Source organism: Aethalodelphis obliquidens, unplaced genomic scaffold, assembly GCF_003676395.1.
Source record: "Aethalodelphis obliquidens isolate GAN/ISIS:26980383/991018 unplaced genomic scaffold, ASM367639v1 scaffold27, whole genome shotgun sequence".
NCBI classification, from domain to species: Eukaryota; Metazoa; Chordata; class Mammalia; order Artiodactyla; family Delphinidae; genus Aethalodelphis; species Aethalodelphis obliquidens.
The window spans coordinates 14,801,524-14,823,873 of record NW_020837971.1 but is presented as its reverse complement, the minus strand read 5'-3'; the positions used below and the strand labels follow the sequence as shown (position 1 = coordinate 14,823,873).

The 22,350-nt window shown below is 40.6% G+C and overlaps 2 protein-coding genes across 4 annotated transcripts; one reads left to right on the top strand and one right to left on the bottom strand.

Annotated features, from left to right (window-relative positions):
• Nucleotides 1–4,141: 4,141 nt before the first annotated feature.
• MRPL32 (mitochondrial ribosomal protein L32) lies at nt 4,142–11,322 on the bottom strand. 2 transcript variants are annotated; one of them, XM_027123987.1, is made up of 3 exons: nt 11,171–11,322; nt 9,682–9,863; nt 4,142–5,201 (listed from the first exon to the last, which is right to left on the bottom strand). In XM_027123987.1, the coding sequence occupies exons 1-3, from the start codon at nt 11,298–11,300 to the stop codon at nt 5,142–5,144; spliced, it is 372 nt and encodes a 123-aa protein (XP_026979788.1). In that variant the 5' UTR covers nt 11,301–11,322; the 3' UTR covers nt 4,142–5,141. The 2 variants fall into 2 exon arrangements, with proteins under 2 accessions (XP_026979788.1, XP_026979787.1); XM_027123986.1 differs by lacking the exon at nt 4,142–5,201 and adding an exon at nt 6,419–7,271.
• Nucleotides 11,323–11,496: 174 nt separating this feature from the next.
• Nucleotides 11,497–21,991, top strand: PSMA2 (proteasome 20S subunit alpha 2). Of its 2 annotated transcripts, XM_027123983.1 has the most exons (8): nt 11,497–11,580; nt 15,276–15,352; nt 16,384–16,516; nt 17,938–18,060; nt 18,793–18,874; nt 20,380–20,453; nt 21,561–21,618; nt 21,706–21,991. In XM_027123983.1, the coding sequence occupies exons 1-8, from the start codon at nt 11,540–11,542 to the stop codon at nt 21,820–21,822; spliced, it is 705 nt and encodes a 234-aa protein (XP_026979784.1). In that variant the 5' UTR covers nt 11,497–11,539; the 3' UTR covers nt 21,823–21,991. The 2 variants fall into 2 exon arrangements, with proteins under 2 accessions (XP_026979784.1, XP_026979785.1); XM_027123984.1 differs by lacking the exon at nt 17,938–18,060 and having other exon boundaries at nt 21,706–21,987.
• Nucleotides 21,992–22,350: the final 359 nt, after the last annotated feature.

Here is a 22,350-nt window from a genome sequence, read left to right as displayed (position 1 = left end):
ACAGCCTCCATATATCCTCAGTTCACCTGTCCTTCAGCCCACTCCTATCTGGCTTCTGCCACCAACACACAAATGAAATCGCTTTTGTCATGTCACAAACCAATTCCATTTGCCGCAATCGTTGGGCCCTTTTCAATCCTCATTCCAGGCACATTTGACAGAATGGATGGCTTCCTCTCCTCAACATGCTCTCTGCTCTTGGGATCTGTGGCAGGACAACATCTCCTGATTTCCCCCTCAGTTTATGGTTCTCTCTTGAATACTTGCCCTGGATAATCCCATTCATTTCCATGGCTTTAAAAACATCCCATCTGAGGGAGTTCCCTGGTAGCCTTGTGGTCAGGATTCTGGGCTTTCACTGCCATGGCCCAGTTTCGATACCTGGTTGGGGAACTAAGATCCCGCAGAAAAATTCCATGTGCTGACTGTTTCTGACTTTACACACTCACATGTCCATCAGCTGCCCCTACATCTCAGCTTGGAGGTCCAACAGCATTTCAAAAAAAAACTTGTCAAAAATGGGCATCTTCAGTTTCCCCCATAACCTGCCTTCACCTCACACAGGCTTCCTAATCACATCTCCTGTGTTGCTCAGGCTAGGAACTTGGGAATCATCCTTGATTCATAATCAGAGTCCCATCTATTCTGTTTCTGAAATACATCTCAACTTCCTCGCGTTCTATGTCCACTGCCACCATCCTGGTCTGTACTATATCATCTCTGACCTAGATTACTGCCCCAAGACGCATTCTTGCCCCTCCCTAATCATTCTCTTTGCATCCCTGCCTATGGCTCCAAACCAATTGCCTCAGGTCTCTGATATGTCATTGGGATAAAGTCAAGAGGAGTTGCTTTTGAATTGTATGTCCAATGAGAAGGGACGAGAAAAATCAAGAATGACTAGGGTTTTGCTTGAGCAACTTTGCACGAGGCAATGACTGTTATCAAGGTGGGTAAGTTTGGGTCAGGTACAGGTTTGGCTGATGGGGATGGGTTGGGGGGGTGATCAATAGTTTTTCCATGTGCTAATCCTGAAATGTCATTTAGCCAAGCAGGAGTGTGCTATAGTTGCAAAGAAATATTAGACAGGATAGATGTTTGTTGAATGAATAAGTGAACCAAACTAGGCTACCAGAGAAGCAAATTCTGGGGGAAAGATTTGGAAGAGTTGGTAAGGCTGTGAGGTAACATTCTAATGGAAATCCCTGGTGTTATTTGGATATATGGGCCTGGAGAGCAATAGGAAAATTAGACCTGGAGGCTTAGAACTGAGGGTTATCTTAAGAATTTAAAGTAGGGAAAAGATAAGATGAAAGTGAAACTTCTAGAAAACTAAAATATTTTCTTTTCACATATTTTATTCAAAATAAAATTAGTTTTATTGAGTTTTATGGGGAAATGTTTAGTGTCATCCCTTTCTTTTACCCTCCACTCCAAGTGGTGACAACCAAAAATGTCACTAGACATTTCCCATCCCCGGGGTCGAGGAGAGAATCGCCCCTTGTTGAGAACTACAGGATGGCAATGGCAATGAGAAAATCGGTACTTCTTTTTAGCCACTGAAATGTTAATATTAGAGAATACTGGAGAGATAACTACCAAGTAGTGGCATTCTGAGCTTTTACCCTGCAAAAAGCTCTTGGAAAGAATTTGATCATGAAGCAGGCTGCGTGCACTGCGAGGGCGTGGGGTTGGGAAAGAGGGTGGAGGAGCGCTCCCACACAGGAGAGCATCGCTGAAGGCCAGGGCAGAGGAGAGCAGCCAGCACCTGGGCTCAGCGTTGCAGGCAGCTCTGTCTCCCCGTGAAGCAATCCTGGCTGCTCTCCACACGCGGATGGCTTTGGTGGAAATAGGCATGTCCCAGCATTGCCGAACCCGATGGGTGTTGATCTCATTGGAGATGACTCAGTACAGTTCACCTGCTGCCCCCTAGCGAGGCGGCTCGGGATGCCTGGTAAGTCGTGGTACCTCCCGAACTGCGTGTCCAGGCTGAATGCCAAGCTGGCTCTGAGCGTGAATAACAGGGGTGGTGCTGTTTGCAGCAACCTGGATGGACCTGGGGATTGTCGTGCTGGGTGGGGTGGGTCGGACAGAGATCGAGGTGGTGTCGCTTATGTGCGGAATCTAAAAGAAAGGTGACGGGGGTGAACTTATTTGCGAGGTGGAAACAGACAGAGAGAAGGAGCTAGTGGTCGTGGGGGTCGGGGTGGGAGTGGGGGGAGGGAGAGTTAGGGAGGTTGGGATTGACATGTACCACTGCTGTATTTAAAATAGATGACCGGCGGGGACCTGCTGTGTAGCTTGGGGAACTCTGCTCAGTATTATGTGACGCCTAGATGGGAGGAGAATTTGAAAGAGAATAGATACACCTATATGTATGACTGAATCATTTTGCTGTGCACCTGAAGCTGACACGGCATTGCTAATCAACTATGCGCCAATATAAAATAAAAAGTTTAAAAAAAACAACAAAAAACACACAAAAAACCAGGATCCAGGAGACCGGAACAGGTTGGCCTTCTAGCTTTCCTCCCGTCCTTGCTCCAAATAGCATCCTTAACAGTCACTAGCGACTTCCCAAACGTGGCGAAGGGGACGGCACAGGACGTCAATGGGACAGCGGGGGCGGGGGGGTTGGTGGTGACGGAAAGGCTCGATCACTACAAGTGCTTCTCAGGCGAAAAGCAGCCCGGCGAAAAGTGGGCTGGGGCAGCCGCTAGGGCACCAGGAACATGCTCTCTCGGTCGCCCTCTGCTGTCGAGACGAGTGAGGACAGCTCCTGCAAGAGACACCGTTCTGTTCCGAAGGCACAAATTAAGATGCTAGGCACCGATATAGGCCACGGGATGACATTGCTTCTTACCAGCTGCAGTGAAGGCAGATCATCTATTTCAGTGTGTGTGCCAGGAAAAGAAAGGCTAATCATAGACCGTAGAGTCCCAAAGCACAGATTTAGTGATATTGAGGGACTAATCCTGTCCCTGAAACATAACAACTGCATACGGGAGGGTAGCAGTAGGGATAAGAATTAGTTCTCTGAGGAAGTGTTAAAATGATCTCCATACCAGGGATGTATGCAAGGCCCCTACTCTTTGTACTTCTTTTGAGAGGAAATCTTGAGTTTGAGTCATACCACACGAATTATGAAAAAAATCATTCATATATTAAAAAGATTTATCACTTCTTTAAATAGAGGTCATTCTAAATACCTAAAATATTTTTGATTTACCAAAACTTACAAGTAATTTGTATATATACATATGTTTGTGTGTTTGTGCTGATCCCATAAAGCAAAAATCCTCATGTATGTATCTGCATGTTTCATCTGAGTTAAGGTTTTGAATAAAGGAATTTGAAGAGAGAGGAGACATGATTTGACCTGTTTTGCAAGGATTCTGGCTGCTGTGTTGGGAATAGACTATAGGAGATCAAGGTGGTGGCAGGGAGACCAGTTAGTGGGGTACTTTGGTTTTCTAGGCAAGATGATGGGGGCTGTGATCAGGGCGGTAGTGGTGCAGGTGGTGATGAATGGTCAGAATCTAAGTATATTTTAAATGTAGAACTAGTGGGATTTGTGGATGTGCTTACAGATTGGGTGAGAGAGAGAGACAGAGAGACATCAAAGTCAAGGATGACTGAGCAACTAAGAGAATGGACTTGCCATAAACCGAGACGGAGGAGATTGTGGTCGGGGTGGGAGGGCAGGGAATAGTAGGACCTGGAGAGAAAAGATTCTGAGTGTAGACACTGAGTGAAGACATCTGTTAGACATTCGACTGGAAGGCCAAGCATAGTAAGTCTCCTACATACGAACGAGTTCTGTTCTGAGAGCACGTTCGTAAGTCCAATTTGTTCCTAAGTCCAACAAATGTAGCCTAGGTACTCAGCTAACATAATTGGCTATATAGTAGTATACTGTAATAGGTTTATAATACTTTTCACACAAATAATACATAAAAAAACAAACTAAAAATAAAGAAAACATTTTTAATCTTACAATGCAGTACCTTGAAAAGTACAGCAGTGCAGTACAACAGCTGGCATCCAGGGACTGGCATCAAGTGAACAGGCGAGAAGAGTTACTGACTGGAGGAGGGAGAGGAGGTGGGAGATGGTAGAGCTGAAGGATCGTCAGTAATACGAGACGGAGGGCAAGCTGCGATTTCACTCACGCCTGACGCTGATGGAACGCGCTGATGCATCTTTGAAAGTTCGAAACTTGAAGGTTCGTATGTAGGGGGCTTACTGTACACAGTTGAATATGAATCTGGAGTTCAGGGGAGAGGCCCATGCCAGAAATTTGGCCCATACCAAATTGGAAGGCGTCAAGATAGAGTTGCCGTTTAAAGCCGTAACAGTGTATGAGACCCCCAAGAATAGAGCCTTGGGCACTCTCAAGAGGTTAGGGGGAAGAGAAGGAATCAGTAAGGGGGTCTGAGAGGAAGACTCAGTGAGGTGGGACAGAGTGGGCCCAAATGAGGATGGGGGGGGTGATGCGTGCTGAGGAGGGCATCACAAGCTCTGCTACACGTGGTTATAATTTCAACAAACTGAGGGGTGGGGTGTGTACCTCGCTGTGTTGGGAGGTGGGCACAAAGACTGGGACAGATCGTGAGAACACCAGAGAGGGTTTCATTAGGAGTCTGGTTTTGATCAGGGAGTGATACGATCAGAAGTGTTTCAGAAACCAGAGTGTGGCATTGAGAAGCATATACTCCATAGTGGTGGAGTAACAATTCTTCACTTTTCGCTTATATACTATGCATTACTTCATTAACTATAGTGATGTATTAATTTTGTAAGTGAAAAACTATTAAAATGAATGAGAAATATGAGAAGGCTGGAAACCAGTAATTGGAAAGTGCATTGTAACAGCTCAGAAAAGAGATGATTAGGGTTTGAAGGAGGACCCTGGCTAGGAGATGCAGTGAAGTCAGACGCTTAGACCTTCAGCATCTGGCAATCTGCTAGGAACTGGCTAAAGGAGACAGGAAGATGGAGGGGACTGTCACCAAGCTCAGAGGGGACATCACCTCCTGACCCACCTCTCCCAAACAAAACTTGGACCCCTCCTTCCAAAAGTAATCTGTCTCAACATCTTGATGACGCAGACAGGTAGGGATGAAGTTCATCTCTACTGTTCAGAACATGAACGAATCGGTTACGTAAATGATTTTATTCAAACTCGTGTTTTCTTTTTCCTGAGAGTAAAAAAAAAATGGAGGTATTAAGTGATATAATCTGTTATAAAGATAACTTTGTGGGGACAACCTCTTCAAAAACAGTGATAGGCACTTTCCCTAATGACATGGCTTTCTGACATGAACCAGATATCTGGTTCTGCTAATTTGGGGATGCATTTGATGTTTATCTGCCCATGAGTAGCAAACAGAAAAGTGGACCTGCCCACACATTCTCATTAGGTTCATCTGTGTAGCTTTCTGCTAAATCAGTGGACAATATGTTGCCCAGACATGCACTTTGCAACCTGTTGAGAGTCAAATGAGATGCTGAGTAGGCGGTGGAAGATTCAGGTGTGTACTTTTTAGCCTTAGCTTCCAAGTATACCTAGTTTGACACTAGGCATTTCTAAGGCTTGTCAGAGTGAAAAATCAGTATCTGCAGAGGATTGCCTTAATAAGAATACGCAGACAACAATTCCTCCAGAATTTGTTTTTTTTATGTGTGGGTGGAGCTAAGTCTTAAAGAGCTATTTACTGGGACTCCGGTACTTTGGAAGATTTAAGGATTTGCTCTCACTGAATTGCACTCCGATATATCATCGATCTGTACTGTACCACATGACATTGGTCATTTTACTTCTAGGAATGTTAACATGGATGACCCCATCAGAGTCCTCAGAAGTCCCAGGGGCAAAACTTACCCTAGGCCTCAATACCAGGATAGAGGTATACTTCAGAATTATGTCTTGTGGAGACTTATCAATGGACATCCTTTTCAAGGCAAAGCAAGTTCAGGGTTGAACTCACTGCCTAATTCTTGTAAGTACTCAGGCTACTGTAGCATGCATTTTGTTGTGAATATATCCCTGGGCTTTATCTTATTTTATCCATTAATTTTCCATTCAACTGTAATTCTCTTACTTTGTGTTTTAATACGCTACCTCACTTTTATTATTTTTTTCAGCGAGGCAGGAAACAGCAAACCTTGGACTCAGGGTAGACACAGGAATGGGGGAAGGAGACGGAAATATGAAATGAATTGCGTTAAGTTAAAAAGGCCATTGCTATAGAGAGAAATATGATGAAATGTGAAATAAACTAAAAGGTCATCCTAGAAGGAAAATGCAAGGGCAACCCCCTCAGCACATTTTCTGTGTGCTACTGAATTCACTCACATCTCCTTTAAAAGATCTCTCTCCCCGGACTACAAATTACAGATCTCATGAGCCATCTAATGAATTCTGAATGTCATCTTGATTTAATGTGAAATGTCAAGAACTACTTCTAAGTAAACGAACATGCCTCCTATAAGGGCCATACAGAGGCCATTTTAATTTGCTGAAACAAACAAATGAAAAAACCAAACAGAACGAACTTTTTCTTCCTGCTACATGTATCATCTTAAAAAAGCGATACCCAGAATTTAAATAACCTATTTTCAGGTGTTACTTAAACAAAAGCATTTGTGTAAGTATTCTTGTAAGAAAAACCAGTGGCAAACAAACAAAACCAGAGCCCAGACGCATAATTCTGGCTGCGAATTTTAAATTAGGTTTCATTTTTCTGTCCTGAAAATTCTGTTCACTAAAACTTCATAGTATAATAGAAACAGACACATAAATCCATTGAGCCTCTGCATAAACAAACATTTTCAGACTTTACTCCTGATGCATTCTTCAAATTACCCGCAAAAAACTAAGTGCTTATAAAGAATGTTTCAGGCTATGCTGATGATTTAAAAACAAGCACACAACCAACATAAAAACAAAGAATCTTCCTCTTTTTCAGGAGAAACGACTTGTGTGAAGTTATCCTCTAGAAACATGTTTGCTGTCAATTCTGGGTGAACCAGGATGGCCGCTTCCGTTCTCGCTCGATGATCCTCTTGCCCTGGTCTTGCTTGGAGGGTGTCTCCCCCAAGTACAGCACCATGGTCTCCACGGTAGGAGCCTTGAAAGGGCCTCCCTCTTGCTTCCCTATCTGTCGTCTGATTTCCGCTGTCTCTGTACGCACCTTCTCATAGCAATAGCCACAGAGGATGTGTTTCTGTTTCAGGTGACCGCATTCAGGACAAACGTCTATATTGTTCTTAAAAAAAACCCAACCAAACAAAAACATTTTAACAAGACGCAATATAACGCACACATCACTGACAGGAATGAGGCTTATATGTAAACTTTCTTGGAATGTCCATGCCGCACAAGGTCACAGGACCACCCAGTTCAACCTCATTTTAATAGGGAAACTGAGGACACACATTGATTTGAATTAGTAGAAAAATTGGGACTAGAATTCAGGTCTACCGACTTTGAATCTGGTACATTTTTACTTAAATACAACAGTCTTATTACGTGAAACGGTACTCCATTCCCCCATCCTCAAAAACTAAACATCTGATAAGGAGCCCATCAACACATTGGGGTGAACCACACAGCCAGCATCTTAAATAAGACACCAAGGTAAAGGGAATTGACTTTTTCTTTCAGTCTATCCTGGGAAGAACAAGGTGATAAACACATTACAAGTTGGCTTCCCCTGGTCATCAGAGTGTAATTCAAATTCCTGTATGGTATGTGGTGTGAGTTTTCTTCCTATAAATTAACACTGATTATTCCTTAATGTAAAACTCCCTATATATTACAATTTGAGGGTTTCATGAGTTTTATATGTCTACCCAACTTTAATAAGACAATTCTAACCTCTAAAGAAGTCCTTTCATTGTGTTCGAAAGGTAGGTTTGAAATATAAAGAAAAATAGTAAACGGGAACATCAAAGAAACTCTGAGCACTTCCGAAGATTAATCTACAAACATCTGTGAGGCAGACGACAAAAAGAACTCCATTTTCTGAACGAAACAAAAAACCTTGCAAATCATTTGCCTCACCGACTTCTCATCTTACTCCAATGCCTGGAAAACTGGATCGCACATCCATCTTCGAGGTATGGAAAAAATACCCACCGTCACTTGGTGCCCTTTTCCTAACAAATCCCTCAGCATAACACACTATATGTAGCAGAAAACAATTCACCAAAGGAAATTAATGCACAAGACAAGAGATATTCTTTTCCCTCAGAAAAAACAAAGTCAGGGAAGTCATGTAACAGATCACATTCCTAAACTCTTAAATTCTCTCAACCAAACTGTATGAATTATTGGTGCCTCAATTAATGAAGTATTTTTCAGTTGCACATTTTAAATCTGGTCCCAACTGTGACTCAATAATACTTTAGAGCTTAAGTTCTAAGGGTTTGGTTTAATACTGAACGTGGAGGCTCATGAAAGTCCATTTTCTGTCCTTGAGTTCCATCTGTACTGCCCCATTGCTGGGGAATGCCGTGGAGTAAACAGGAACTCAAATCACGGCTATTAAAGCCATAAATTAACAAATCAAAGGTAAGAAACGCCGGGCTTCCCTGGTGGCGCAGTGGTTAAGAATCCGCCTGCCAATGCAGGTGACATGGGCTCGAGCCCTGGTCCGGGAAGATCCCACACGCCGTGGAGCAACTAAGCCCGTGTGCCACAACTACTGAAGCCCACGTGCCTAGAGCCTGTGCTCCACTACAAGAGAAGCCACCGCAATGAGAAACCCGAGTACCACAACAAAGACAACAGCAACTAGAGAAAAGTCCACGCGCAGCAACGAAGACCCAACACAGCCAAAAATAAATAAAATTTTTTTTTTAAAAAAGGTAAGAAATGCTAAAATTTTTGTTACTAGATCAATGAAGAAAGTGTACCCATGGGACATGGTGGGGAGGGTGAGGAAGAAGAGCATTGAGATCTAGAACTGTCTGAGGATAGGAACACACACAAAGTTTCAAGAGAAGAATGTGACTTCAATAGGAGACTGCTAGGGTTCAAATCCTGCTTCACCTTTTAAGTCTGAGACCACGGGCAAATTCTTTTTGCCTCAGTTTCTTCATTCTAAAACTTAGCAAAACAATATTTACTCTGGAGGATTGTTGTGAGGATATGATGAGAAAATTCATGTAAAGCGCTTAGATACATCATTAGCACTTAATAGATATTAGCTATTTTTATTACTTATCTGAGGATTTTCCTTCACAGTACCTTATTGGATACAGTGAAGAACAGAATAAATCTGTAAGGGCTAGTAAAACCCCATAATCGAATAGATCTACGCTTCTGACTTTAATTTTAGGGTCTGCCATAGTTAAAATGTTTATTCATATATGGTTCAAAATCACACAGCTCAGGACTGGCACAGCTCACAATACAAAAGTCACGTAGACTCTTAACAACCCAGTCCTCTGTCCAGACTCTAAACTCCCTCCTTGACTATGTTCCTAAGACTTAGGCTACAAGACAGTAGATACACACACATACATAACGAGAATATTGTATTTAATTTAGGCCAGAGGAATGTAGGCATGTAAGATCTGAAAATAATTCACTCATGGGTTATGTGAATAAACCAACAGAACATGCGGTGGTGGACACGAGAAAAAGCACACCCACAAAAATCAGCATCTTACCTTAACTTTAATAAGCTTATGAGGGTTTCTTCTCCTACACCTGTTAACTTCAATGCTGCGTCTGTTTTTGGGAGCTGCCATCCAAAAGATGTTCTCCAAAAAGCTGGAAATCTCCTTACTGCCATTGGTATCATTTGCTGGTTCTGTAAACATAGCTGGACCTTGGACCGCTAATGCTGGTCCTACAAAACAAACATGGAGATACAGAATCAATTTCTAACTTCTAAATGACCATTTACAGGTATCATTCTCCTTAACAATCAACAATGATATATCAAAAGGCACATATAAAATATTACACTCAACAGGCATTTATCAGGAAACCTTAGTAGCTACTGAAATATAGTAGAGCTCACACATAATTTTAAAGAACACAGAATTTTTCTTAGTGGCACCTGCTTAAATGAATCGGTTAAATTCTACCAAGAGTTTCTCATAATACAGAACTCAGGGGTTTAGTAGTAAACATGAATAAATCTAAGCTTGAGATTTCCAAAATCCACTTCCTACTGGCACTGAGATAACTGTTGATTGCCCTTTTATATTACATTCAAATTGGGTTAGCTCCTCAGTCATATCCTGGTAGGCCCTTTAAGTCACTTCGTTCTTCATAATATTTAATCTCAATCCCCGTCAGTTCTCTAAGGAAAAGAACTAGCTCATCACTCTTTGTAGAATATTAATTGATTTATGTGATCATCAACATTTCACTTTTGTTTTTAAAATTGTTTATAAAATCAGAGAGATTCCTTTACCCTCTCTTTACAATATTCCTCAGACTTGCAACAGTTCTTTTGACTTTAGGAACTCTTAAAAATATACAAAGCTGTCTAACACTTAACAACTTGTATTCCTTGTCAATATATCTAAAAGTATTGCTATGCATAGCCTGATGTAATAGCGCAGGCTCTGGAAGGTCTGTGTGACCTTGAGACCTTTCTGAGCCTACTTCTTCAGTTGAAAAGTGGAGACACCTAATGGGATTGTTGTGGAGATTATCTCAGGAAGCACATGTAGGCTTTGACATATAGGGGGGCTCACGGTTCAGACTGCCTGGGTATTATCATTATTATGTTCGGGATACCTTGGAAATCGAGTGGAATGTAAATGTCAAAGCAATGACAATTTTAACAACCAAGACACTTCCCTTTAAAATCACTTTCCGGGGAAAACATGGGATCCGGATTCAACTTCACAAAGCTCAAACGCCACAGAGAGCAAATTGCTTTAGGGGGTGGGATGACTGGAAAGGAAAGATAAGAGAATCTAGATAGTGGCGTCCCTTGATGCTAAGTTAATGAGCTTCGGCTACACTCTGTGTACGAATGGGACGATCAGAGGACTTTTTTTTCCTGTTTCTAAGTAAGTGAATGTCCAGGACAACGTCCCCTACGCGTGGCCGAAGATCAGGACGCGGAAGCAGGGCAGAGCACGAGCGGTGCCCACCACTCTGCCTGGGGTCCCCTCCCCACCACCCCTCTCCACGTACCCCACTGAGGACTGGGAAAGCCTGGCCGGCTCTGCCGAAGTTTCCGCTGCAGTTGCTCCCAAAAGTTCCGGAGGAGTCCCTGGGCTGCGGGCCACAGCAGAACCTTCCGCATCAGCATGGCGGGCGCCATCTTGCTCCCGTAAACCACGCCCACCGAACCGCTGGGTCCCGCCCCTACCTCGAGCATGCGCGCACACACGCAGAGGCGGGCAAACGCGCACCTAGAACTACAACTCCCAGCATGCCCCTGAAGCGTCTCTGACTTTCCTCCAATCAGAGAGAGGGAAAGGAAGGCGCGGGGAGGGGAAATGAAAAGAAACGGGCCGCAGTGCGCATGTGTGCGGAAGTGCGCTGGGTCTTCGGGTAAAGATGGCGGAGCGTGGTTACAGCTTTTCGCTGACTACATTCAGGTATGGAAGGGGCCCCGGAGGTCCTCCTCGTAACCGAGGTTGCAGGAACTCTGCTGACCCGGTTTTTACCGTCATGGTCTCTGGCTTGGTGCTTCCGGAGGGCCCAGTAGGGAACGGGGGTGGAAATGCCACTTTGCAAAGTCATTTGCAGGGCCCTCCCGCGGCCTGGGGAGCAGTAGTGCCTGGGGTTCGTGGGAACGCGAGTCGGGGGGTCCGGGGCGACCTTGACGCTGCTGGAGGTTGAGGCCCTCACCCAGGGATTTTCTTTAGTTTTGGAGATTAGGGAAGAAGGTAGCTTTGCATTAGTTGCCTCCGGGTGTCCCGTTCAGAATTCAGGATTTCCTTCCTGACCGAAGTAGGCCTGATTCGGGAGTTTCTGGAGCTCGGAATCTTGGTCAGACCTATGGGGGCCCTTTTTCTCGGAAAGCCCTAACTTTACAGTTTGGTCCGGGTCTTAGTCTCCATTGGGCACTAATGTCTCTCGAAACCTCTTCCCGCTTTCGTTTTCTTTGGTGCCCCCACTGGAAGTTTAAGGACTGAAAGTGAAAGCGTTATTTATCTTTCTATTCTCTAGTCTTTGTAGGCGCCGAACTACTAGGCTACGTTTGCGTTTTGGCAAGGGGGATGTATTTATTTTAAAGGGGATGTATTTATTTTAAAAAAAGAAGGGGATTTTGGGAAGGGGATGTATTTATTTTAAAAAAAGGGGATGTATTTATTTTACAAAAGGGGATGTATTTATTTTAAAAAAAGATTGTAGGCTTCTTAAATTTTAGAACAGGTAGATAAGTATATTTTTCAACGTAAACTTGAGTTAAGCGGTCATCATTACCAATGTAAGAAAACCGTCACCAAAGGATTTAACAAATCGACTGGGGAAGGATTCAATTTGCCCATTTTCCTACAGACCAGTGATGCCCCGTTTAATTAAAATGTATTCTTATCTGACTGCTGAAGGCGGGCCATATCTGACTTGTTGAGGACTTTCTGTGTGGGTGGAGCTTAGTCCATCTCTTTGGGCTACCATCTGTGATAAATGTTATCTCAACACCTTACAGATGAGCTAACCACAGCTCAGGCAAATTAAATAACTCGTCCCTGGTCATAGGTGAGTAGCTGAGTTAACATTCAGACTGGGTTCTTTCTGACGACAAATTTAATACACTTTCCATTACTGTGCGACGTCGTCTTAAAATGCTAAAATACCTTTCTTTTAATAAAAGGTCTCATCATATACAACAATAGGGAGCAATGTTTGCCAAGTAGTCACTGTTCATATTCGTGAACAAAGCAAACCTGGACCTTTATCTTTAAGAGAGTGTAATCCTCGTGGAGCTGAAACATAAAACAACTATATGTTAGCAGGGAATGAATCTTTCTATAATAATTTTCCTTATTAAAACACATTCTTTTGTTTTTTAACATGATAGTGCATTTCTGTTTTAGAGTAAAAAATTTGTTTCCAGCCTGTTGTACTCAGAGTTAAACTACTAAAGGTGGAATGACAAGAGACTATACTATAGGAGGTGTTCTTGTGGATTACATTTAGTTGGGGATATTGACAATAAGTGGATAAACAAATGGGTGCCTACTAATGCATTCTGAAGAATGTTTTTCCTTTACTCAGGAATTTTTATCAAGAGAGGGAGAAAGAAGGAACAAAACTTTAGATTGGGTAGTCAGGAAAGACCAGTGTTCTGGGGGACTGAAAGATGAAAGGGAGCCAACTGTTTGAAGATTTAGGGGTAGGGAGAGTTGCAGACAGAGGGAAGAGCATGTATGAAAGTGCCAAAGTTGAGACAGACCGAACTGATAAGAAGGCCAGTGTGTTAGAGTATAATGAGCAGAGAGTTAGCATGGGTCAGGCCAATTTTGCAGGGCCCTGTAGGCCAGAGTAAGGAGCTTTTATTGTAAGTGAACCAAGAAGTTATTATAGGATTTAAATGGGGAATGACATGGTACAAAAGTAACTCCGGGTGGGGGAAGGGAAGTAAGAGGGGAAAAGATGAAAACTAGTTAGACGGCTATTTCACTTATCCCTGGTAGAGATGCTGGTGCTTTGGAATTGGGTAGCGGCATGATTGAATACAAAGACGGTTGATAGCTCGGTGAGCTCCCAGGTTCGTGAGCTTTCATACAGAAAGATGCGATGACAGAAGTGTACATGTGTGATTATGGCAGCAGAAGAAAAGCTAACTTTTAAGTTTACCTAATCCTTTAAAATGTCCCCAGAGGTATTTGAACTAGGTATTGAAGAATAATTGAAAGCTGGATGGACCCAGAAAGTCATGATATGATTATCGAAATAGGGACCATTAAAGGAAAACAAGTACAGCCTAATTTAAAAAATGTAAATGCTTATTGCTGTTATTCTGCTCAAGTCAGCTAATTTTGTCATTTAACAGTCTTTAAACTGCTGCCCCTAGGCTTATTCCTTAAATAGGTCTAGATGTGTGTCTTGTCAGTCAGATGAACCTGGTCATAGGCTGTGTGTTGGAGTACTGACTGAACAGAGCTTACACTTCGTAAATGTTGAAAAAATAATTCAAGTGTGGTGAATCTTAGCCAAAGAGGAAGCATAGGACAGTATAGGTATGAGTGTGTGGGATTCAACCTAGTCTGGGTGGTCAGGGCAGCTTCCCTGAGGACGTGACATTTCTACTAAGGATTAGAGGGTGACTTGGAAGGAGTTCACCAGACAGTGGTGAAGTGCATTGCAGACAGAGGGATTAGCTTGTCAGAGGGGTTTTTGAATGTTGAGTAGTTGTGTGTCTGGAGCAAGATGGGATGGTGTGAGTTGAGACTTGAGAGACAAAGAGAATATCTATAATTTTGTGACAATAAAACAGATGACCTTCTGAAACTGAAGATTATATTTTCAGTAGTAGACTGGAGATGTGGACCTTAGCTGTGTGTCACTTTGGACAAATTACTTTTCATTCAAGGACTTTGTCAATAAAATAGAAAGGTTGGTGACATTTATAGTAATTGTTCTAACTCAACAGCTAGGTTGAAATAAAATGTGACCTAAAAAGCCAGTTTGGGCCTAGCTAGTAGCATTTGGCTGCCAAACTCATGGAACCAGAAATGTTAAGTATAACCAGCTCATGGCATCTCGAAATAGTTTTGTATTATATAGCAGATACTTTGTTGTGATTGATATCTAGGTTTTATGTCTTAGGCCATGTCTGCTTTATAAAATGTTTAACTCCACCCACATGGATTATTTGCTGTTATTTGGTATTTAACAGACACATACCTGTTCTTAATAATGTTACTTTTTGGTATTTGCTTGCTGCTAATTTTGTGCCAGGAACAAAAGGCATCACTTCATTTAATCTTCACAACAACCTTTGAAATATTCATAGGTAACTACTATCCTCCTATTATCCCCTTTACAGATGAGAAAACTGAGACACAGAGAGGTTAAGTAATTTGCCCAAAGTCACAAGGTTGGTAAGCGGTGAAAGGCAACAGTAATGATGCTGCTTTAAGGGACAGACAAGAAAAAACAACCTAAGGAAAGAGATTAATGTTACACCATGAATAAACTTAGTTTCCGTACAACTTGATGATAAATTTTCAAAGCCCAGCTATTCCTCGATGCTTGATTACTTACCTGCCCTTTCTCAGAGGTGTTCCTTTAATAAGTATTTGAGAATGTGAATTTAGCAATACCTTTGTTTCTCTTTAAGCCCATCTGGTAAACTTGTCCAGATTGAATATGCTTTGGCTGCTGTAGCTGGAGGAGCCCCTTCAGTGGGAATTAAAGGTAATTAAATGCTTCATTCATTTCAGATTCCTGCTATTGTCATAATGTGTTCTTTTGGAATTAATAGGTAATTAATGTAAAAGTAAATAGCTGTGGCAGCATAATTTTTTAACAGTTCTTTTTGGGTTTTTTTGTTTTATAAATTTATTTATTTATTTATTTTTGGCTGCGTTGGGTCTTTGTTGCTGTGCGCGGGCTTTCTCTAGTTGCAACGAGCGGGGGCTACTCTTTGTTACGGTGTGCAGGCTTCTCACTGCGGTGGCTTCTCTTTGTTGCAGAGCACGGGCTCGGGCTCTAGGCTCACAGGCTCAGTAATTGTGGCTCGCGGGCTCTAGAGCGCAGGGTCAGTAGTTGTGGCGCACGGGCTTAGTTGCTCTGTGGCATGTGAGATCTTCCCAGACCAGGGCTTGAACCCGTGTCCTGAGTTGGTAGGTGGATTCTTAACCACTGCGCCACCAGGGAAGTCCCAACAGTTCTTTTTATTAATCTACAGTATTTTGATGTTTAAAGAAAGTAATAAGCCAAAGAAGATGAATATTTTTTTTTCAAAATAAATATCGCACCTTTATCTATTGTGATAACCCACAAATAGTCTTTCCTATTCAGAAAACTGAGTGTTCTTTTGTTTTTTCCACTAATTATGTATCACTGTTCTCTGGCAGTTTTTTTCTTTCCATAACTTAGAAAAGGTTAATCATAAGATAACTTATAAAAAACATATCATTGGTTGTAAAGTTTCAGATTATAAGAACAGTAGGCCAAGTAGGCAGAATTCCATTATTTTAAAACATATGGACTCTTTCTTAAGAAAAGTTGTGTAATACCTTTAGCTGAGGGACTTCTTAGTGCAATCCAGATGACCATTGAGGGAAAGTTGATTTACCTTTCCTTGGGTAATTTTAATATAGAAATCCAGAAGAAAAGCTTTTATAAATAAGAAGAAATAAAGGAATTTGGCTGAAATGCTTCCACAACTAGAAAACTGTTGAAGTGAGTCTTTAAATAACATTTAAGTCTTCTTTTTTTTAAAGCTGCAAATGGTGTGGTCTTGGCAACTGAGAAGAAACAGAAATCCATTTTGTATGACGAGCGAAGTGTCCACAAAGTGGAACCAATCACCAAGCATATAGGTTTGGTGTATAGCGGCATGGGCCCAGATTACAGGTACCTTGTACCCTTTATTCTTTTTCTCACCATCTCATGAATTCCTTGTAATCTATACTTGGAGGAGAAAAATCAAAGGATGTTTTTCCTTTAATCTCCCAACTTCTCATCTTTGGCAGCTGAACTTAGTTTGCCAGTATGAGACAGACTGGGGCTTATTTGAAGGAGAAGAGCTCAGTGCCACTCAGTCGTAAAAGAGGAGATTTACCCCTCTCATCTCTGTTCAGTGGTTTTCCCTTCTGATCATAATACCTCTTCTACCATCCAAGGGCTCAGCAAGGGCTTTGCTGTTCTCTGAATGTATTTTAAAAACAACAAAAGCAATACATGTTATAATAAACTATATATTTTTAAAGTTGTCAGACAGCAAAAGAAAGCATACCATCCAGAGTTAACCTCATTTTATTTACTTCTGTTTTTAGCAAAGGGACAGAATTCTCAAAAGGCCACTGAAAGTTGTGGAGTATGACAGCCAGTGTGGATCCAGATGTTTATATAATCACTCCTTTGATATTTCACAGGAAGAGAGTAATCCTGTTACATCAGGGTGCCAGCAGGTTTAAAGAGATTGGCAGCTTTCTGTTTGTCATTTAAGAAGCAAAAGGAATATTATTACTTCATTCTTGAGTTTGTGGAGTAAGATAGGTAGAGCCAAAATTTCATGAGTTAGAAAAAGCACCAGTGTCACTGGCATGTGATCAGGCTTCACTACAGTGGATCCTGTTACCACTGCACGGAAGGGAGACTGCAGTGTACTAGCACTCACAGAATAAACTGACACCACAGGAGTATTGTTCAGAGGGCTAATGTGCAGAGCTCATTAGCACACAAGCAGGTAAAGGTAAATCCTGCTTCTCTTGCTAGGATATTTAATTGTTACACTTTTGACAAATTTTACATTTTTTTACGTTATAATTAGTTTCACGCTGTTCATTCATCTCTGGAGGGTACCCTTTGAATTCCAATCTGTGGAACAAGATTGAGGCAGAGTGAGAAACATATGCCTGAACACATGTGTGTGTGCGTATTAGCCTGTTGCCTGGAGTGAAATATAAAAAGGCAAGGTGCCTGCCCTTGGGATAAGGGATGCACAATCTTGAAGACGCTGTGGCGAGATACAAAGTTCTTGTATACGCTAGAGCCATGGCTGCTAAGCTAATGGGTACCCCCCAGTCCATAGTTCCCTTCCTTTTGCCTTGTTCTTGTTCATCTATGGTTTGTCTCCTCAGTGATGCTCTGATATTTTCTTGTAAATTAACCATAATCAGATTTAAGAACAAGACTGGCTTAGAGCAAAGAGCTACTGTTAGAGATACATGTCAAACTTGTGCTATTGGTATATGCCTACAGAAGGAGAATGAGTCTTTAGATAGTAAAGCATCTGAATTTTAATTAAATCTTATTTCTTTTCTGTTTGTCAGAGTGCTTGTGCACAGAGCTCGAAAACTAGCTCAACAATACTATCTTGTTTACCAAGAGCCCATTCCCACAGCTCAGCTGGTACAGAGAGTAGCTTCCGTGATGCAAGAATACACCCAGTCAGGGTAGGTTGATTTTATTACTTTAAATGTGTCATGAATTAGAAAAAAAATCATTTTATGAGTAGACGTATTTTTTTAAAAAGGGCTTAGTATTCCTATATTTCCTTAATGAGTGGAGAAAATCACTATGATGAACATTTCTGATCTTAACTGGACCCGAAATATTTTTTTAAAGAGAAAATGGGAATGTTTTCTTGCTGTTCGTATAGTAGCAGAAACCAACTTCTAGATAAAGTCCTTTTGCTAGTAATTAAAACATTTCTGTATGGGCAGACAGTCATTGCTGCTTCCAAATTTATCTTCTAACCAGAAATGATTGTAAGCACATGATGAAAGCAGTAACTCTTTGACACATCCGTATTTATTTAATTCCAGTGTTCTTCAGCTTGGGTGTGAACACGGATGAGGTAGCTGCTGATTTGTAAAGCCAGTGGAAAAGCTGCGTTTGTTGAAATGTGTCATTTTGTTAGGACACTGTTACTCCACACTTATTAACCCTGATGTTTGTATCACTCCATTTACCAAAATGATTTGACTGTCTTTTCTCAGTACCATAAAGAAAATTCATTTTGAATTGATCTGTTTAGAATGGTGTTAAATACTTTTTAAGGAGCTTAGAAGTCTAATTCGGTTTACCTGATCACTTGCTTTACTTGAGGGTATTAATAAATTCTTAGCTTAGGTTGACTTTAACACCATGAAGATGGCAAGTAATTTTCATTTCTCTCTCTTCAGTGGTGTTCGTCCATTTGGAGTTTCTTTACTTATTTGTGGTTGGAATGAGGGGCGACCATATTTATTTCAGTCAGATCCATCTGTAAGTATCATTAGATGTATTTGAGGGATTTGTCGAAGGGCTCTTTGAATATCTAGTAAAAATAGAAGCCATAAAAAGCTTAAAAATTAGAGTATTTTCTCTTTTTGTTTTTCATTTGGGCTTTAGAAGTAGTATATATTCACCTGCACATTTAAAATGTTGGTAACTCAGTCTTCTGATAAGGAAGCCACTTTAGTTCTGCCCCCCGTGTTCTTCTGGTATGTTGCTTGACTTCACATACTTTGAATGATTAGTTGAAATAGTTGTTATCAAGTCTCTTTAAATCTGTGGAATTCTTTTACTTTTAAAAAATTATAATTAAAGGTAAGAGTCTGGGTGGGGGCAGTGCCCTTTGCAGTCAGTTTAATCTTGGGGCTGACTTCAGTGTGACTCTTCCTGTACAAATATTGATGTCCATCTTGAATTCGATGTTTTGCAAAATGGGTGAGTTGTCTGCTCTAAAGCAGAAGATTGGTGTTCAGGTTAGCAGGTGTCTGTAGAGGGTACCACTCCTCCCCGTATCTCACATCTGTCACTCATGTTTGCTGTGAGGAGACCTGAAAGAAAAAACTCGTGATTAGAAACTGATCTTTCATAGTTTATAGATCACTAGATAATGGCAAGTTCACTCAATTCAAACTAGCTTTGTAATCTGAAAAGGCAAAAAAAAAATTTTTTTTTGGTTGTTACTTAAATCAGAAAAATTAAGTATTTGGGGAACTTTGACAGTGTCTGCTACCCCATATCCGAGCTTCTGAAGCTAAGTGACATGCCCTCTTACCTCCCTTTCCTGGGGGTAGCAGAGCCAGCATCCTTGGCATCCAGCTTTCACCTTTTGCCCTTTTCCCCCTGTTGTGTCTAAAAGGCAGTTGGTTCTTTTAAAATAGGTTTTGTCTGTTTCTTTCAGTGTCTGTGTGTATGTGTGTGTATGTATTTTTTCAATAGATGAGTCATGTTATATAGGACATACTGCTGCTGCTTTCATTCAACATTAGATTACAAAATATCAACACCTTTGAAAAATTTTAATGCAAATCTGTGTCTTTTTAATTTATTTGCTGCTGCTGCTGAAGAACTGGTCACCATTTTTCAGATATATATGACATTTCTAGAGCCCTTCAGTCCTAGTAAGCTACAATATTATTTGTGATTATTTGCTCTGAGTCAACCTCAGTTTCTTTTTTTTTTTTACATAAATTTTATACAATAAGTTGCACATATTTAAAGTATACAGTTTGTTGGGTTTTTGATGTATGTAAATGCCTGAGAAAACCATCACTACAGTGAAGATGCTGGACTTCTCCATAACCTCCAAAAGTTTCTTCATGCCTTTTTGTTATTTATCTCACTAACGTATTTTATGGTGTATTCTGTTGCATTCCAGTAAATATTTTGTGACCTTTGAAGTTAGAGACGAAATTATTGAACTGAGACATAAATGTCAGCATCCTAAGTAATTAGGTTAATGATTTAAAATGTTCTTTTCCTCTTCCCTTCCTGACTAGGGAGCTTACTTTGCCTGGAAAGCCACAGCAATGGGAAAGAACTATGTGAATGGGAAAACTTTCCTTGAGAAAAGGTGGGCTTATAAAACTAGATTCATTAGCAAACTTACTTTACAGTTTTCAGCTCTCTTTAAATAATACCATGAATCTAAACAAATTTGTTGTATGACTGTGTATTCAAGCCTATTTACCTGATAGAACAAACAAACTTTTCTCTACTCTGGCTCCCCAGCCTTCAACATATTAAGTGGTAATATTCATTTCTTACGAACTTCTCTTTCTGCATTCTCATGCTTTTTTTCCTAAATATTATTTTTATTTTTTTACTTCATTTTTCCTGCTATCTCAAAGAAAAAAAAAAAAGACCATTGGATTTGGAGTAAAAAAATTGGGGAGGAAAATTTTTAAATGATGTAAGTGATAACAGCTTACATTTTGACGATTACAAAAAAAAAATTGTGAAGCCAAACCCAGTGTTGATGGTGGATTAAAGTTGTGATGTATGTACTTGATAAAAAGCGGGGCGATGTGTAAAAGTCTGTCCTGCCAGCACAGCAGACTGCTCTCCCTTACTTCCAGCTGTATTCTAGACTCAGCATTATTGTAGCCCACCAAAAAATGTCCTACATTTTGAATGGGAAGAGTTCGCAATTGATTTTAACCACCAAATGAACCTTCTCAGTACATTTTCACATAATATTCATGTTAAGATTATTTAAAAATCTTAGACTCGGGATTAATTGGTAAATTTAAATAAGCTTCGGGTTTTAAAGCAATTTTTTTTCCTTTTACATATTAGTGAGTCTTCCAAACATAAAAAACATAAGAAATTTTAGCAGAAGTCTGATTTCTCTGCTTTATTTTTATAAATTGTTATAATATTGCCACCACACTCTGATTGTATTAAAATGTTTATACTTAAGGAAGTTTCCTAAAATAAACTCACGTTAGGGTTACACTCTTCATGATGTCGGGAATGCACACCAAATAATTGTCAATTTCTTATCTGGGGGCAGCTAGCTCCGTGAGGTGACAAAAAGAATTAATCTGTAACTTAATATTTTTAAGAGTGTTTTAGATGTTTAAGAAATCTTACGCTGTTGCTATCATTGTGTTTACATAGTCATAAATAACGTTAATAGTGCCGTAAATCATTGGGTTTTTTTCAAAAAATTCTTCAGATATAATGAAGATCTGGAACTTGAAGATGCCATTCATACAGCCATATTAACCCTAAAGGTTAGTTCAATATCTAACAGTTGGATTTGTAGTGATTGTATAATTAACTGCTTAGAAAATTGAAATTTTTCCCTCCCTCTTGATCAGGAAAGCTTTGAAGGGCAGATGACAGAAGATAACATAGAAGTTGGAATCTGCAATGAAGCCGGATTTAGGAGGCTGACTCCAACTGAAGTTAAGGATTACTTGGCTGCCATTGCATAACAATGAAGTGACTGAAAATCTGGAATTTCAGATAACCTCTCTACTTAAACATGTTTAAAGTATGTTTTTGTTTTGCAGACTTTTTGCATACTTATTTCTACATGGTTTGATGGACTGATGTTTTTAAAATGAGACTTATAAATCATAATAAACCGTTAAATTCAACTTCCTGCTTTTTAGGAATTAGTAAAATTTTAACATAGTTATATCCTGCTTTTCATCACAGTTGATTTCTGGAAACTACAAAGCAGAATGGTGAAACAGTCTTTAGTCCTCGTGCAGTTTGGGTTAAGTCAAATCTTGTTACTCTCTTTGCTGTCAGATGTCTGCTTCAGTAAAGCAAAATGCTGATTTCGGTAAACATCACTGCTTTTAGAGCTGGGAGAATCTGCAGACTTTCGTGGATTCTGAGACAAGGTGGAAGCATAGATGTTTTTCAGGCACCATTCAGTGTGTGTTGGTGAAACCCTAGCATGCTCTGTGAGATTGCACTGGAGCTGCCAAGAGTGCTAAGCCAAACAGTCTCCT

Bases quoted from the DNA above. Each gene is read 5' to 3' on its own strand.
- MRPL32 (XM_027123986.1), bottom strand. From the start codon at position 11,300: ATGGCGCCCGCCATGCTGATGCGGAAGGTTCTGCTGTGGCCCGCAGCC. The intron at 9,864-11,170 runs GTACGTGGAGAG...TTTGTTTTGTAG, and splicing joins CTTTCCCAGTCCTCAGTGGG to GACCAGCATTAGCGGTCCAA. The intron at 7,272-9,681 runs GTAAGATGCTGA...GTTTTTTTTAAG, and splicing joins ATAAGCTTATTAAAGTTAAG to AACAATATAGACGTTTGTCC.
- PSMA2 (XM_027123983.1), top strand. From the start codon at position 11,540: ATGGCGGAGCGTGGTTACAGCTTTTCGCTGACTACATTCAG. The intron at 11,581-15,275 runs GTATGGAAGGGG...TTTCTCTTTAAG, and splicing joins TTTTCGCTGACTACATTCAG to CCCATCTGGTAAACTTGTCC. The intron at 20,454-21,560 runs GTGGGCTTATAA...AAAATTCTTCAG, and splicing joins AAAACTTTCCTTGAGAAAAG to ATATAATGAAGATCTGGAAC.